We start from the raw sequence: 15,468 nt of genomic DNA on the forward strand, positions 1-15,468 counted from the left end.
ACATCTCAAGCAGTTGGCATCATCGGTGAGGTTACGCCTTCGCCGTTCTACGTTTGTGAGAAGCTTGTCCTTGTGTAGGAGCCACAGGAAGAACTTGATCTTCTCCGCGCATTTCATGTTCCAGATCCAATCCAAGTTGTTATTCTCCATCTCAGTACCTGAAATTAACCTGTACGCAGATTTAACGGAGAACGTACCTGAAGTGGAGCCTGGCTAGGTGAGTCTGCCGGAAGTGGTCTCATCAACTGGAATGGGGATGGTGCGTATTTTGTTGATGAGCTCGGCTGGTAACACATCCTCTAAGGCATGCGAATTCCAGTTCCTGTCCTCATTAATGAAATCGGCTACCTTCATGTTGTAGGAGCTTTCAGGGATGTCTATTGAATTTTCTAATCCCAAGGGTTTATCATTGATCCACCCGTCAGACCAGAAATCTAACGACTCCCCGTTCCCTACTCTCCATTTCGCCCCGATTTCAATAACACTTCTCCCTTTGATAATACTTCGCCAGCTCCAGGAGGCCTTCTTAGGAGTGCCAGAAGTGAAGAAGTTACCATTATGGACGTATTTATGATTCAGGGCTGTGACCCAAAGCTTGTCCGAGTCATTGATTAGTTGCCAAGCTAGCTTCGCTAAGAGGGCCAAATTAAAGTCCGCGGCCTTTCTAGGCCTAAGCCTCCGGCCTCCCGTGGGGTACAAACCTCCTTCCAATTCACCGAGTGGATTTTTTTTTTCGCATCGTTGGAGCCCCACAAGAAGTCCCTGCAAATTTTATCAATTTCATTGCACGTACCTGAGGGGAGAGCCATGGATTGCATCAAGTAGACAGGTATGGTTGCAAGGGCGGACTGGACCAGCACACGTCTGCTAGCAACAGTTAACGTGTCAGCCTTCCACTTCGTCAGTTTTTTTCTCATGTTGTCCAAGTTATAAGAAAAGTGTCTCTTAATAACTCTCTTTTGCAGTATGGGCATGCCAAGATATTTCCCAAGGTTTTTCGTCACTGGAATGCCCGAGATGGTACCTAACCTCCTATTGACCCTACTCAGTGTGTTAGAAGAACAGAAAATCAAAGATTTATTGAGATTAATTTGCAAACCTGACCAACTAGAGAAATCGTGCAAGCAGTCCATCGTCGTGTGGATTTGATTCTCCGATGCTTCTCCAAAGAGCATGAGGTCATCCAAAGAAAAGGTGCGAGATACCAATTCCTCCCCTTGAGATGTGGATAGGCTTCCAATTGTTCCTGTTGACCTCTTGCTGAATCATATAAAACAACTTTTCCATAGCTAAGTTAAACAAATAGGGGGCTAGGGGGGTCTCCTTGTCTTAGACCCCTCCCCGGTTGGAAAGGAGCGAGCTTCTCTCCATTCCAGAGAATCTTGATGTTGCTTTCTTTGAGGGTGAAGAGAATTAGCTTGATCAAACGACTCGGGAACCCAAAGTCAACGAGTACCCTTTCTAGGAAACGCCAGTCTATGCTGTCATAAGCTTTATGAAGGTCCACCTTCATCACAAAGGCACCATTTTTACCTTTTCTTTAATTGATGGTGTGGACAATCTCTTGAGTGAGTCTAAAGTAGATCTCCCCGGTAAAAAGCTGTTCTGATGGGGACCAATCAAATTATTCATCAGCGGTCTCAACCTATTGACAATGACTTTCGAAACAATTTTGAACATGACATTGAGGAGGGTGATAGGCCGGAAGTCTGCAGCGGTTTCCGGGTTGTCTTTTTTTGGTATCAAGGTGATGAAAGCCTCCAAAAGAGAATGCGGAACTGTGGCCGAGATAAGGGCCTCATTCACCATCTTAGTTATAGATCCGCCTACCTCTTGCCAGAAGTCTTGATAGAACGCTGCCTGAATGCCATCAGGGCCCGGACTACCCATACGTTTCATGCCGAACACTGCAGCTTTAACTTCGTCTACGTCAGCCGGACGGACAAGTTTCTCGGCATCTATTGGATTGAGCTTTTTACCATAATGGCTCGTTGGTGCATTTCCATCTTGGTTGGCCCTACAAAAAAGGTTAGAAAAGAAATGGATGACATGATCTTTAAGAGTCTTACCATTGGTATTCCATTCGCCGTTAATTTTGAGGGCTCTGATTCTTCCTCTACTTCATCGAATGATAGTGGAACGGTGAAAGAAGCGGGTATTCTTGTCCCCGTCTTTGATCCAAGCTTTTCTGGATTTCTGGAACCAAAGGAGCTCTTCTTGGGCTAGCGTTTTATTAAGATCCTCCTTAAGTTTCTTTTCCAGAACTTGGAGCCCCCGGGAGTGATACCAAGTCAAGTTTTGGATACCTTGTAGTCTGGCTTGCAGCTGACGTTTTCTTTTGAAAATATTACCAAACACCTCTTCATTCCATTGCTTGCTAAGCCTTGTAACTTCATCGATGGCTTCCACCACATTACCATCTCTGTCTTTCCAGGCAGTTTTCCAAATCCTTTTGTAGTCGTCATGAGTAAGCCAAGCTGCTTCGAACCGGTAAGGCATATTACCCCTTACCGGGGCCGATCCAGCATGTCTAATGAAAGCAATAGGGTGGTGATCCGAATGTGTTCTAGTAAGGACTTTGGCTTTAGCTTCCGGGAAAGCCTCTTGGGCTTCAATATTCCAGAAGACACGGTCAAGCTTACGTCTAGTGATCATCCGGCCCCCAATATGTCTACACCACGTGAAGGACGGTCCTATGGAGTTGACTTCCATGAGACCACAGTTCTCAAAAGCTGTACAGAATCTGTTCAGATTATGGGGATTAACATGATCATTTCCCCAGTGTTCATTTCTTTTCGCAATGTCGTTGAAGTCCCCCTGTATGACCCACAGCCCAGTTATGGACTTAGAAAAGACTCTGCAGTCATGCCAGAACACTTCTTTGGCCCTCAAATTAGGCCTAATGTATGCGAAAGAGTGATACATGGACGAGTTCCCACCTTCCTTGACTTTACAGTGAATAGTTTGAGAATTGCTTCCCACCACTTCTAAGTTGAGGAGGTTACTGTTCCAAACTAGAAGAAGACCGCCTGCAAAACCAAGCGGATTAACAATAAAAAATTTATTAAAGCCCCACTTACTGAGCGCCTTGAGAAGGTTGTCGGTTTTGCTCGTCTTGGTTTCAAGGAAACAGATAGCTCTCACGTTGCTGTTGTCCATGACTACTTTGGCGTGACAGATCGTTTCCTTGTTCCCAACACCCCGATAATTCCACGAAACAATCGTCATATAGGGGGTTGAGGGGACAAGGAAGTTAGGACACTGCCTTCCTTAAGCGTCATCAAATTGGGAGTACTAGGCATTGTGCTTTCTCTCCCTTCTGTAGTTTTTTCCAAACTGATATCATTGGAACTGTTATGTTGCGTTATTCCAAAGACAAAACCACCAGCAAATCTCTGGGTAGACTGAGGAGCTGGTTGGTTAACCTTCACGGCAGTAGTCTGATTAGAGTTTTCCACGTTTTTTTTTGCAGCTTGCCTCTTCTGCTTCTCGGAGGTTTCTTCGTGGTTTTCTGCTTCCCACTAGGATCCCCTTCCAGAAATATGGGAGTTTCATGCAAGTCGTCAATCTCCTGTAAAACAGAAAACCCATTACTAACATTTAATGCAATAGGGGCCGGTGGACTCACCTTGTTCACCGGAGGGGATGTCATTTTGGATTTCCCTTGCGCAGCTGCCGTCTTACTGGCTTCAGGTTCAACGTCAACCACCACCCTTTTGCCTTTATTAGTTGACTCTTTAGGTCTGGTTTTTGCAATAGTCGATTTTGGTGGGTTGCGACTATCATTCTTGGATTTCTTGTCCTTATAGGACACAATCATCCAAGGACCATACTTCTTCAACGGAGCCGCCATCGGCGTTTCTTTTTCGTTAGCCTTCCCAGCGCCGTCGACGTTCATCTCCGACATAGGATTGGTGTTCGGAATATTCTGTTCCGGCGACTTGTTCAGATTGCAGTGGTTGGAGACATGGCCTACTTCCCCACATGTGAAGCATATGGTATGCAGGCCTTCAAACTCCACCTTTTGGATCCGATCGAGAACCCATATCATCGAGACTAGAGGTTTCAATAGATCTACCTCAACAGCCGCTCGAGCGAACATGCCACGATCAATACCCGATGTGCATCTATCAAGTTTGATCGGCTTTCCCACGTGATTGAGTATATTCTTGACTGCGTCGTCGCGGTAGTATTCCGCTCCTAGGCCCGGAAGACGAACCCACACAGTCATCTTCTCCATTTTAGCAGTCTGGGGATCGAAATTTGGTCTCCATCTTTGCGGGATGACATAGCAACCAAACAACTTCCATGGCCCATCAAGGAGGACGTGCCTGTACTCAGAGGCAACGTTAAAGCGGATGATGTAGTAACTAAAGTCGATGTCTATCATATCCACCTTTTCGTTGATGTTCCATAGTTTGGTCAGTCTTTGCTTCAAGAGAGGGAATGCCGGTGGCTTCCCTAAAAATTTGATAATAAGCGCCTTACGCCAAGGTTTCACAAGATCTTCCCGGAAGGCCTTGGAAAACTTCGCGACTGGGATGCCATCTCTCGTATCCTCTGTTTCTTTGTCTGGCTCAACCACGAAGCCTTCCCCCAGCCAGTCATCGTCCGTCACTTCAGCCATCTGGTCATCGTCTAGCATGGGATGGATTGCTGCGGTTTCCGCAAAGGAACGTTTGAGGATCTTCACTCTCTTGTTTGTGTGGGAGGCCCTTCGTGACTCACCTTCTGCCACCGGCTGGGCGGCTGACGGCGACCCTCCGGCCACATCGTCCATGAAAGGCAAGTTCCACCGAAGGTGGATCTACCGGAAACTTACCAAAGGACACAACACGCGAGAGGAAAGTTGGAGAGAAATAGCTCGTTTAATTCATGATTCGTCTGCGATATCGCTCTTGATGTTTAACCATCTTTGTAGTAATTGTTGATTTGCTTTGTCCGATCCTTCAGGTCTCTTTATATAGTGGCAGCCAATGGATACTAAGGACTGAATGTTTGTTGCGTGTGATCTCCTCGAAATAAGGTGAGACATTCAATTCAAATTGGCTTTGTACAATACTGAAATTCTATCGAGATTCACCTAGACGGACTCTCTTAGGCACAACAACTGTCAGCTACGAATGGAAGACGACTAAAGCACAAAAGTGTAACTAACGAATTAATTATGACCATATTTGGTAAAATGATGTTAGTTTTAGCTGATTGGGTTAATTAGAGACTATAATAGTTGATAACATCAAGTAATGGTAGGAATGTGCGGAGTAAATTAGCTGTTAGCTGGTAGCTGTTTAGTATAATTTCTTTTCTTAAAAAGCTAATTGAAAAAGTTGATTTGAATAGCTTTTCGAATTTTGGCATTTTGAAGTTACAAAAAGCTAATTAACTAAATACTTATATTGATTTTTTAATCAAGCCAAATAATTAATAGTGGTCAAATAAGTCAAAATTATCTCATATGCTAACATTTTACCAAAGAGACTGGGCCTATATGGTTTGTCGTCAAATAATTAGCCAATAATAAAGTGCTAAAAGGTGTATTATTTATATACTTACAAGATTGATTCTTAATTTTTTATTGAAAATATGTCTTTATTACGTGATCTTTTTCTATATATTTAGACTCGAGAAGAATAGTGACTTTGTATATCCATTCTTTCCAAGATTGAACCCAAACCTAAGGGCCCCCAACACCCTGACTTCGGTCTGACAGAATATTGGGAGGATGTAAATCATGATAACTCAACTGAACATGAACCACAGAGGTCAGACTTGTCACACCCATCTCGGCCCGACAGAACATATGGGAGGATGTAAATCATGGTAACTCAACTGAACATGAACCACAGAGGCCAGACCTGCAAGACCTTTGCTTACTGCACACAAGGAGCCTCTCACTTTGAGAGGTTGCTCCCACACTGTCGCTGGTGAGACTCAATCACTGGTCATTCTTTCCAACTTTCACCTCTATGACCAGTTAAAGTGTCCATGCGGGCATGTATATCCACATTTCATTATTAAGGCATACGCATGAGTTAATTATTAACCAACCAACTTTATAAACTCTAGTACTTCAATGGAAGGTTTAGCTATGTTCCTAGGAAGCTTCCTTTATGTTGCTCCTTTAATTTGTCCATTCCCCACTCCCCCGAGTGAATAAAAACGGACTGATCACAAGAAACCCCAACACAATTGAAAATGGAACAACGCTGCTCTTTCTCCCTTGTCTGCTTCTTCCTCTTTCTCATTCCTCCGGCAACCGTGACGCCGGCCGAGGCCACACCATTCATCGATCTAATCAACTCAACCTGCACGCAGTGCGCCCAAAGCTCGGCCGTCTTCAACTACGACTTCTGCGTCACCTCTCTTCAACCCATCCCCATCACCCACGCCGCTAACCTCGAAGGAATTGCGGTGGTTGCAGTGGAGCTGGCTCTGCAGAACGCCACCGCCACGGTGTCCACCATCCAGGAGATGCTGGCCGGCGCGGCGGCGTTTGATCCCTTTGCGGTGGGGTGCTTGAGAGACTGCTTGGAGCTCTACGCCGACGCCATTGTGATGCTTGTGGACTCCTTTTGGGAGTTCTTTACCAGGCGTTTTAGTACCGCTAATATACTGTTGAGTGCCGTGATGGAAACCGCGTCGACTTGCGAAGAGGGGTTTAAGGAGAAGGAGGTGGAGATGGCGGCGGCGCCGCCGTTGACGGAGGAGAATGAGAATCTTTTCCGGCTCAGTGAGATTGCTTTGTGCATCACCAAACTTGTTTCCGGCGGAGAAGAAGTAATGAGGAAATTTTCTTAATTAGTTGTTGGTAATGGTAGGAATTGAAGGCTTCATTAGATCAGGAAATGTGATTATATTTCTAAAACTTTTGTAATAATTTCATGCATTAGCTAGCTATAGCTTGCAGTACTGCATGTAGACCCACTAAAAACACCTTCAAATTAATGGATAGTGTTTGACCATATATAATAATATAAATATAAATGTGCAATGCAACTATCAACTTAATTAAGATGATGAAATATTATCTTTCAATTTGATATTAAAGTCAATCTCATGTCAAAGGTCATAGGTTCAAAATTCTTACAATGGCCATTGGTATTTTTGTGCCTCCTGACAATGAAACAAGTTTTAAGTGAGACTTCTTGTTCACTAGATCAATAATCTGGACTGGTAGTTGTTTTTGTGGATGTTTGGCGCCTGATATTATTGCTTCACAGCCTGCTGGGTTGATGCTTTCTAAGAAGTAAGAACCTCAAGTTTTGGCGGTTATTTATTACTTGCTTCAGTGCTTGTCCCATACAACCACTCACATTTATTAGTCAGATCAGAACCGCAAAAGAAGATATTGTTATCATGTTTAAAATCACAAAAATATATTTGTTTTCTTCTTTGTATCAATAATTTCGGTTGAAATTGAAGGAGTTTCTTTCTTTCTTTTCATCTGGAATAATTCTAGGCTTATCTTCAAGTTCAGTTCTTTGTACTTCCATAATTTTTATATTAAAAAAAAAAAAAAAAAAACCTTAAGTTTTAGCCATGCATCTATGAAGATTCTGTTGGGTCTTTAATTTAATGTTGGGATTATTATATGCAAAAATAAATAATAATTATGTATATTGTCAAATATTGTTTAACTGATTTAAAATAATATAATCAAATTTTAGATAATTTGTGGTTTAAGATATATGCCATTATGTAGCCTTGATGTGAAAGTTTTCTCCAATCCCAAGACTCCTCACATTTCGACCAGACGTATTTATTAATTTTGTGATGAGTTGTTGATTCTTAATAATACATTAGATCTCAAGAAACTCATTCAAGAAAACTTTTTAGGTTCAGGTTCATTTCCTCGTACTTTGCAGTAAACTTTTAAGAAAAATCACATATTCATCTCTACTTGTTAGTTGTGCTCACTTCTTGTCTCTAGATTATAACTGGTGATTGCAAATTTCATCTTTTTTCTAATAAAACATTAAGGGAAAAATTTACAACATCAATTATAGCTTAAGAACAAAAAATGAGAATGAAATTTACAATGTCAATAATATCTTAGGGATGAGAAGTGAGAACAACCTGTTAAAAAAAAAAAAGAGAAATTTACCATGTCAATTATGACAATAAAAAATGCAATTTTCCCAAACTTTTATCTTAATGTTATAATAAGCATGCATCTAGGAAACTTCCTCTCGTATGTCCATTCTCTACCCACCACCAAGTACATAGAAGCCAACTTCACTACCCACCAAAATGGAAGACTACTACTCTTCCCCGCTGCGCCTTCCTTTTCAGTTCCTCCCGCAAACACCAACCCCCATTGCTCGACCATCGGCCACTTTGATCAACTCGAATTGCACATATGCACCCAAAAGTCGGCTGTCTTTAGCTACTTCCTTCGAGCAGTCCATAATATAACCTCAACAGTAGAGCGATCATAGCAGTAAAGCTAGCTCTGAACTCAAAACTTTCAACAGTATACCAAGTGCCCCTTTTGATGGACTGCTTGGAACTTCATACAGGTGCCATTCGAACGATTGTAGACTCCACCGGGAAGTTGTAATCTGGAGATTCTAATGCAACAAATATATACCTGAGTGTCGCGATGACAGACACAGCATGGGAAGACAGATTCACAGAGTCGCCAGACGAGTCCCCATTGAGGTGTTGACGGGAAAATTTCAATCATTTTCAGCTAACTGAAATTAATGAAGGTGACATTTACATTATAAACATTCTGAATTTGTAACTGAAATTAATGAAGGTGACATTTACATTATAAACATTCTGAATTTGTAATTGTAAATATCATTACATTGTTATAAGAAATAACATTTTCCTAAAAACACATTAAAAAAGATTTAATACAACATTATAAAACTTAACCCCATAGACAATTTAATTTCAATTCTCTTAACTGGCTTTTAAGACCATGCATTGAATATGGAAATACTCCATACTGGTGCAATCAAAAGAACAATTTTTTTTTCTGCACTTTTTTAGCAAGGAGAAAAATTATTGTTTAAGAATCTCAACTTTGAGCCCAATGTAGGACAGACTTGAAACTTTCAGCAACTATGGTGATAACTAGGTAGGTGTTGAAAGAAGTTGACTAGACTAGTAGCAAATAACACGTCACTATGTAAATAAAAAATATAATGACTCATTAAACAACTAGCATTTAAAATGGAAAAATGAAAAGCAAAATTACAAATGAATTTCACATTAATTAGATGAAGATTATTGGATAGATCTCAATTTATTTCATATTCATTTATTAAGTTATTTCTTTCCAGATAAAAATATCAATTTATTTGTGTTTTCCTTTAAATGAATTACATAATGACAGATCACCTATCAATAATCCTGTAATCTATTTTCCAGTGCCCGCTAGCCACCCACATTTAACCATTTAAAATTGGAAGCTAAGAACCTATATTGGTCACAGATAATGGCTGATTGGATCAAAGCAATCAAGAACTTTGTTTGCAAGAGCAATGTTAAAATCAAGCATTCAGCTTTCAATTCAAAATTTCAAGTAGAACGGTAGAACCAGAGAATAGCACTAAAGTTAGAAGTAACAGAAGTTTAAAAGAAAATCAAGTTACAAAGTAGGATGTGATACTAATAGATAATTGAAAGAGTTTTAATTCATTTTTTTTTATTTTTTCCACAAGATATGTGTCATTTGATGCAGAAATTCTATTCAAGATTTAGAGTTGCTTGTTCAAGGCTCAATTTATCCTTCTAGTCATATGAAGCAGTCTGTCATATTCCATCGAACAGACCATTGTCAATAATTTGCCTTAATTTTTGCTTCTCAACCATCTTAGACTTGAGCAATATTCGAATTAATACAAAGGTTTACCTCAGGTACAAGTTCAGATTAGCCTTGCCCCATTGGTGGAACTGCACTTGATAAGAGAGTCCTGCAAACCAAAGAAGTAAATACCTTCGCTAGAGCAGTGGTATCATGCATGAAATACATAAATTGTACTACATTTAGCAAAGTACGACTCAAATTTAACATGCAGTCATTTCTTGGGGTGAGAGTAATTGCACATTGCTCAGCAAGCTTGAGCATTAGAGAAGGATATTATTTTCCACTTTGCTAGCCAACAAAAAACTAGCAATTAACACCACTCAATTTAGAATGAATTCCACTCGAATTGGATTCAGGTAAACACATGGGTTCTATGCCTCCATTTAGTCTTAATAACAGAGATGAGTCCTATGTCTCCAAGTAGAGTTGGTTGGTAAAAGAAGAGAGTATGCATTGAAAAAGACCATAACCAAATGGCAAAAGATTCCCATGATTGTGCACATATATGAAGTAAAATAGTAAAATAAAATAAGGTATACTAATAATGTCAGAAATGCTAACCTCTATATTCTTAATTTCCTTTGCAGTTGTCACTTGTCAGAAATGTAATTAATGGGCTTACAGGACCTGAAGTTCACTCAATATGACATTTTTTACTTTTTTCATGCAAACTGCATCCAACTTAAATGACCACAATAATACAGAAGACTAAGAGTCACTCAGTAAGATAGGAGAATGTGACTTACAGAGTTAAGAACAAAGCAATAGGATAACAAACTCTTTCCCCCCAGATCTCATCATGCGGCCTGAATGGCTGTCCAGTTATAGAGAAGGGAGGATTTTTTGCCTCATTTGCATGCCACTTTTCTAATGGCTAAAGTAGTATACTAGTATCCAAGGAAAATAATAGAAATTTGTAATTTTTTGTAATGCACATTGTAATTAATGTCTATAAACATATTTGACAATCATAAGACAATATTCTGAAATTCCTTTTACAATATTTCCAAAATGAGTTGCAAATTGTAAGTGGAAGTATTAACATTTTTTGAATATTCGCAAAAGCACCATGAAGTGTTTGGAAAATTCAAGGGATTTGTAACTGCATTTCCAAAACATTTCATACTAACATAGGATAATAAGCTGGCAACCAGAACTACAAAGTATGAGCACACTCACAATTTATCTTTCAAGTCTTACTTCCTCTATTCCTTCATTCCAAGGGTTATAGTACTTGGTTCAGTTGGTTGAGGTGCACATAATAAACAAAAGTTCCAAAATAAATGTGTATACATATGTCTGTTAGTGCACCCATGCATGTGAATGTAATAAAAGACAAAGCGGAGGTAGGCGGTTGAAATGACTTAATATATTAAATTGGATTTCATATACAAGCTGCTCTATCTGTTATCTTTGTTTGCAGATATATTTAACAAAATAGCTTGAATATAGCATCTTTTAAAAACATCAGATCAGCTTACATTTGTGCAGCATGAAAATCTTTCTCATTATCTTCATCACTCCCATCATTTTGACTGTCATCCTCATTACCTGTGTCCAATTGCAAATGTTTCCCTTCTGTCATGTTCCTATCATTTATAGTTGAGGGCAAATCCACTGCTAAAGCATTTCTTTTGTAGTTCCAGACAAGCATTGAAATGTAGTCCTGAGGTGAAATGAGGCCTTGTTCTTTGAAGCAGTGGCGCTGCTCCTCCAATGTTCTTGAGTCATCAAGCTTTATATATTCAACCAATGCCTTCTCATGATCAGGCCTCCACCCAACAGGAAAGGGGGTGTAATCAGTTTCTGGCACAAGGGACATGCGGGTATACAATAGCCCATCAATTGACTCCACCAACCCCATTCTAAGTAACTGCTGATACTCTGGAGACTGTCCCTTTTTCTCCTTCAGGGGACGGCGAAGATCTCTAGAACCAATCTTGAAAACTTTAGCTCGTGACCGAAGCTTATATTTTGCAGCATAGAGCTTTGCAAGGGAACCCCTTATGATATAGGCACAGAAATTGACAACCTTCTTTCTATTGTCAGCATATCTATACCACTCAACCATCGTAGCCAATAACTTATTCATTTGGGCATTTGTATGGGCTTGAGTAGCATGAAACATTCTAAAGCATGGCTGTGGGTCTGGGTCTCTATCTCCCTTAAGGAAGCTCAGTTTTCTAAATTGTTTAATGCACTGCTTCAGGCTAGCTGTAACAGATAACAGTGTCCCAACACCTTTTTCACTAATTATTTTGCCACCAGTAGCAGTATATCGGAGCGTGGGATACACAACTCTACGGCACAAGACATGATCAAGAAACATAATACCTTTAGTTATGTGTTCAATAGGAAGGCTCTCGTTATCAAGCTTAAGCATATACTTCTGATCACAGAACTCAATCAACTGCTTTCTCAGTGTTGCTGCATCTGCCCTAGGACCCCTTACTCCAATCAGAATGTGACCACCAAAACGAATATAGTCCATTTTCCTGGTCTTATCTGGCCCACTTGTAGGAACAAATTCTGGCCATGAAGTATTTCCCTGTTCAACTTCCCCTTCAGGGCTATTCCAAATGACATCACTCTTTGAAGGTCGATAAAATTCCTTGATCTTACCTTCCATCCATCTGTCTAATTCATCAAGACAAATGTTAGCCAAAAGTGGACTCAATATACCACAGTGACCCCATGAAGGAAGTTTTTCAGCTTCTTCAGGTGCGAAGCCAAAGAAGGTTTCCAGCCAGTATGGATCTGGTTTTGGTTCGTCGTCTGCCAGAACTCTCTTCTTCTGGTACTTCCTCTTCTTCTTTTTCTTCTTCTCACCATCCTCAGGCCTACTAGTTATCACTGGAGTAGTTAAAGCTGCCTTAATCAAATCAATCACTTTCTTGTCCCTAACATCCCTCATCAAGGCACTTATCACAAGCCCAACCTTCATTCCATCCAACACTGTACTCAAGTCCCCTTTTATGTACCACAGGTAACCTGCAAAGCTCCTTCGTATCACCCTCAAAACGGTATGTGCAGTCCTTCCTGGTCTAAATGCAAAAGACTTCTCTGAAAACCGGGCCTCATAAATTGGCTCCAACATAAGAAACAACACCTCTTGAACAATTCTATCCTGGAAAGGGGCTGGCTGTGTGGTAGTCAGGATAGCCTTGATCTTCCTCTTAGACAATGAGTCATACTCAGTCTTATCTCTAGGAGACTTAATAAAAAATTCCAGCCTAGCCCCCCACTTGAACCTATTATCCAGAACTGCATTCCTCAATGCCAACAAATCCTCTAGAGCTGACCTTGTTATTGAGCTTCGGGACATATATGCACCAGTGTCATCCGCACAAACCTTCTGGTATGCCAACACCCACAGCTCAAATCTCCTCAAATAATCAGTCAAATTGGACACATTTCTCTCCGGTTCCCGAAAATTCTCAATCCACATTTTAGTACAAGCTGAGACCCCATCCTCCTTCATCAAGGTAGCTGGATCATTAGGATCTGATGTCCTTCTGGTATGTGTAGAAGTGTATATAAATTCTCGAAACAAAATAAATCCTTTATTTACAGGGTTGCAAGTATTCAATGACTGTGTCACTACAGCATACTTTCTTTGTGTCAAAACTGAAGTTCTTGATAGCACCTTATGACTTAATACTATCAACTGTCCACGCATCATACTTTGAGGAAATGGTAACTGTAGTCCAAAGTTTACCACTTATTCCGCCTAAGTCCTTAAATTTGTTCTTAAAAATAAAACACCCAACGTTATCACTTTTCAAAGGAATACAGTTCCATACCAAACTCACCGATAAACTTATATGGAAAATGAGTCACGTACAGTGTACTGTGCGAAATTTGATTTAAAAAAGTTGATAAACATCACCAGATGCACTTATCCTAATTAAACTCCGCAAAGGTACCATTCTTCACTCAGGCATTTCATCGAACAGCATACGCACTTCATTTGTCTCGCTTTAGCTTCATTCTTCTCAATACAGGCAGGCTTCCGTAAAGGGGAACTTCCTGTGTTTTCCAGAGGCTTGAAGTTCAGGCTTCTCAACTTTCAGAAATGTGGCTTTTTGCTCTACCGGTGTTCTTTGAGATTGGTTCATTAGAATTACCCTCTCCAAGACACATGGCAAAATCATGCGGGCAATAAATTAAGTAAATTCTGTACCTGCTCGCTGGTGTTCTTGCACAGAATCCTTTGGCAAAATGGCCATAACATGAGATTTGATGAACAAAAAGGTTCAACGCTTAAACCCTACCATTGAACCCTAACTGAAATGGAACTTTGGAAGTTAGCCTATTCGGATCCTTTGATGGACTCTGCGTACTGAACAAACTCCCAAAGTATTAGGCTTCAGGCATCGCATGATAAACTATTTTGTTTGGACTGAATTTATTAAGGCCCGAAACATATGTGAAATGATAAAAGGCATAGAGCCCAAAATGACCAAACTCTACCAATCATTGGTCCACACAAATTGTATGGACCATATTTTGTATACTGTAAAATAATGTACATTCAGTATAAAAATAATGTACATCTAATACAAAAAAATGTATATTGTATTCAGGGAATGTACATTATTTTTGTACTGAGTGTACATTATATTGTATAATATACATACAGTATAAAAATAATATACATTTAGTATATTAAAAATATACTTTTTGGTATGGTCCAAATAACATTGTGTGGACCATGGTCCAAATAACATTGGTCCACACAATAATTTGCCAAACTCCACCCATCCTTATACCAGCAATAGTTGTGATGTGCATAGTGCACACGGTTGCAAAACGACGTCGTTTTAAATAAAAACGCGCGTCCCATTTAAAAAAAAAAAATCAGTTTTGATTCTCCTCAACAGCATTATGTTGTTCATTCATTGTGGATATTTAGTTCATTCATTGTGGATATTTAGTTCATTGATTGTGGATATTTAGTTCATTCATTGTGGATATTTAGTTTATTCATTCTGAATTTTGTGTTATTCGTTCACTGTGGATATATAGTTATGAATAAGTGGATATATAATTCAAATTATGTACAAAAAAATGCTATTGCCAGGAATCGAACCTGATTTTTTTTTTTAAAGTGGGACGCGCGTTTTTAGTCAAAACGACGTCGTTTTTGGACACGGTTGCACAGCATAATTTGCGTTATACCAGGGGCAAATTATATCGTGCACCGCGCGTCAGACACTACAGTGTGTCTAAATCGACACTGTCAAAACAACGTCATTTTATTTAATGAAAAGAAACAGAATCTTCGCAAAAAATAAATCTGTTCTTCAGTTTCATTTTGTATACACTGCAGTTTCAGTTCAACACAACTACAGTTTCATTTCGATATAACTACAATTTTATTCAATATTTATACACTCAAATATGTGAAAATGTTATTTAATTTTATTTTATATACACTATAATTTCATTAAAACACAACTACATGATCATTTTAATATAATTACAGCTTCATTGTACAATATACACTCAAATATGTGAAATGCTATTCAGTTTCATTTTATATATACTGTAATTTCGTTTCACCACAACTACAGTATCATTTTGATATAACTGTAGTTTCATTTGATAATATAAAAATAATATGTGAGATAGTGTCAGTTTAG

The 15,468-nt window shown here is 39.6% G+C and overlaps 3 protein-coding genes across 3 annotated transcripts; 1 reads left to right on the top strand and 2 right to left on the bottom strand.

Moving 5' to 3' along the window:
* Positions 1 to 213: 213 nt before the first annotated feature.
* On the bottom strand, positions 214 to 4,780 carry LOC109185243. The gene is made up of 7 exons (XM_019335224.1): positions 3,629 to 4,780; positions 3,478 to 3,571; positions 3,081 to 3,269; positions 2,204 to 3,029; positions 1,646 to 2,017; positions 794 to 1,260; positions 214 to 581 (listed from the first exon to the last, which is right to left on the bottom strand). Exons 1-7 carry the CDS (start codon positions 4,778 to 4,780, stop codon positions 214 to 216), a joined length of 3,468 nt encoding a protein of 1,155 aa, XP_019190769.1.
* Positions 4,781 to 6,075: 1,295 nt separating this feature from the next.
* LOC109185304 (putative invertase inhibitor) lies at positions 6,076 to 6,912 on the top strand. Its single transcript, XM_019335282.1, has one exon. The coding sequence runs from the start codon at positions 6,199 to 6,201 to the stop codon at positions 6,799 to 6,801; it is 603 nt and encodes a 200-aa protein (XP_019190827.1). The 5' UTR covers positions 6,076 to 6,198; the 3' UTR covers positions 6,802 to 6,912.
* A 1,190-nt stretch (positions 6,913 to 8,102) lies between these two features.
* On the bottom strand, positions 8,103 to 14,166 carry LOC109185410 (uncharacterized mitochondrial protein ymf11). The gene is made up of 3 exons (XM_019335434.1): positions 11,305 to 14,166; positions 9,869 to 9,929; positions 8,103 to 8,699 (listed from the first exon to the last, which is right to left on the bottom strand). The coding sequence occupies exons 1-2, from the start codon at positions 13,503 to 13,505 to the stop codon at positions 9,887 to 9,889; spliced, it is 2,244 nt and encodes a 747-aa protein (XP_019190979.1). The 5' UTR covers positions 13,506 to 14,166; the 3' UTR covers positions 8,103 to 8,699; positions 9,869 to 9,886.
* Positions 14,167 to 15,468: the final 1,302 nt, after the last annotated feature.

The sequence above is a fragment of the Ipomoea nil genome, unplaced genomic scaffold (assembly GCF_001879475.1).
Source record: "Ipomoea nil cultivar Tokyo-kokei standard unplaced genomic scaffold, Asagao_1.1 scaffold1317, whole genome shotgun sequence".
Lineage (NCBI taxonomy): Eukaryota > Viridiplantae > Streptophyta > Magnoliopsida > Solanales > Convolvulaceae > Ipomoea > Ipomoea nil.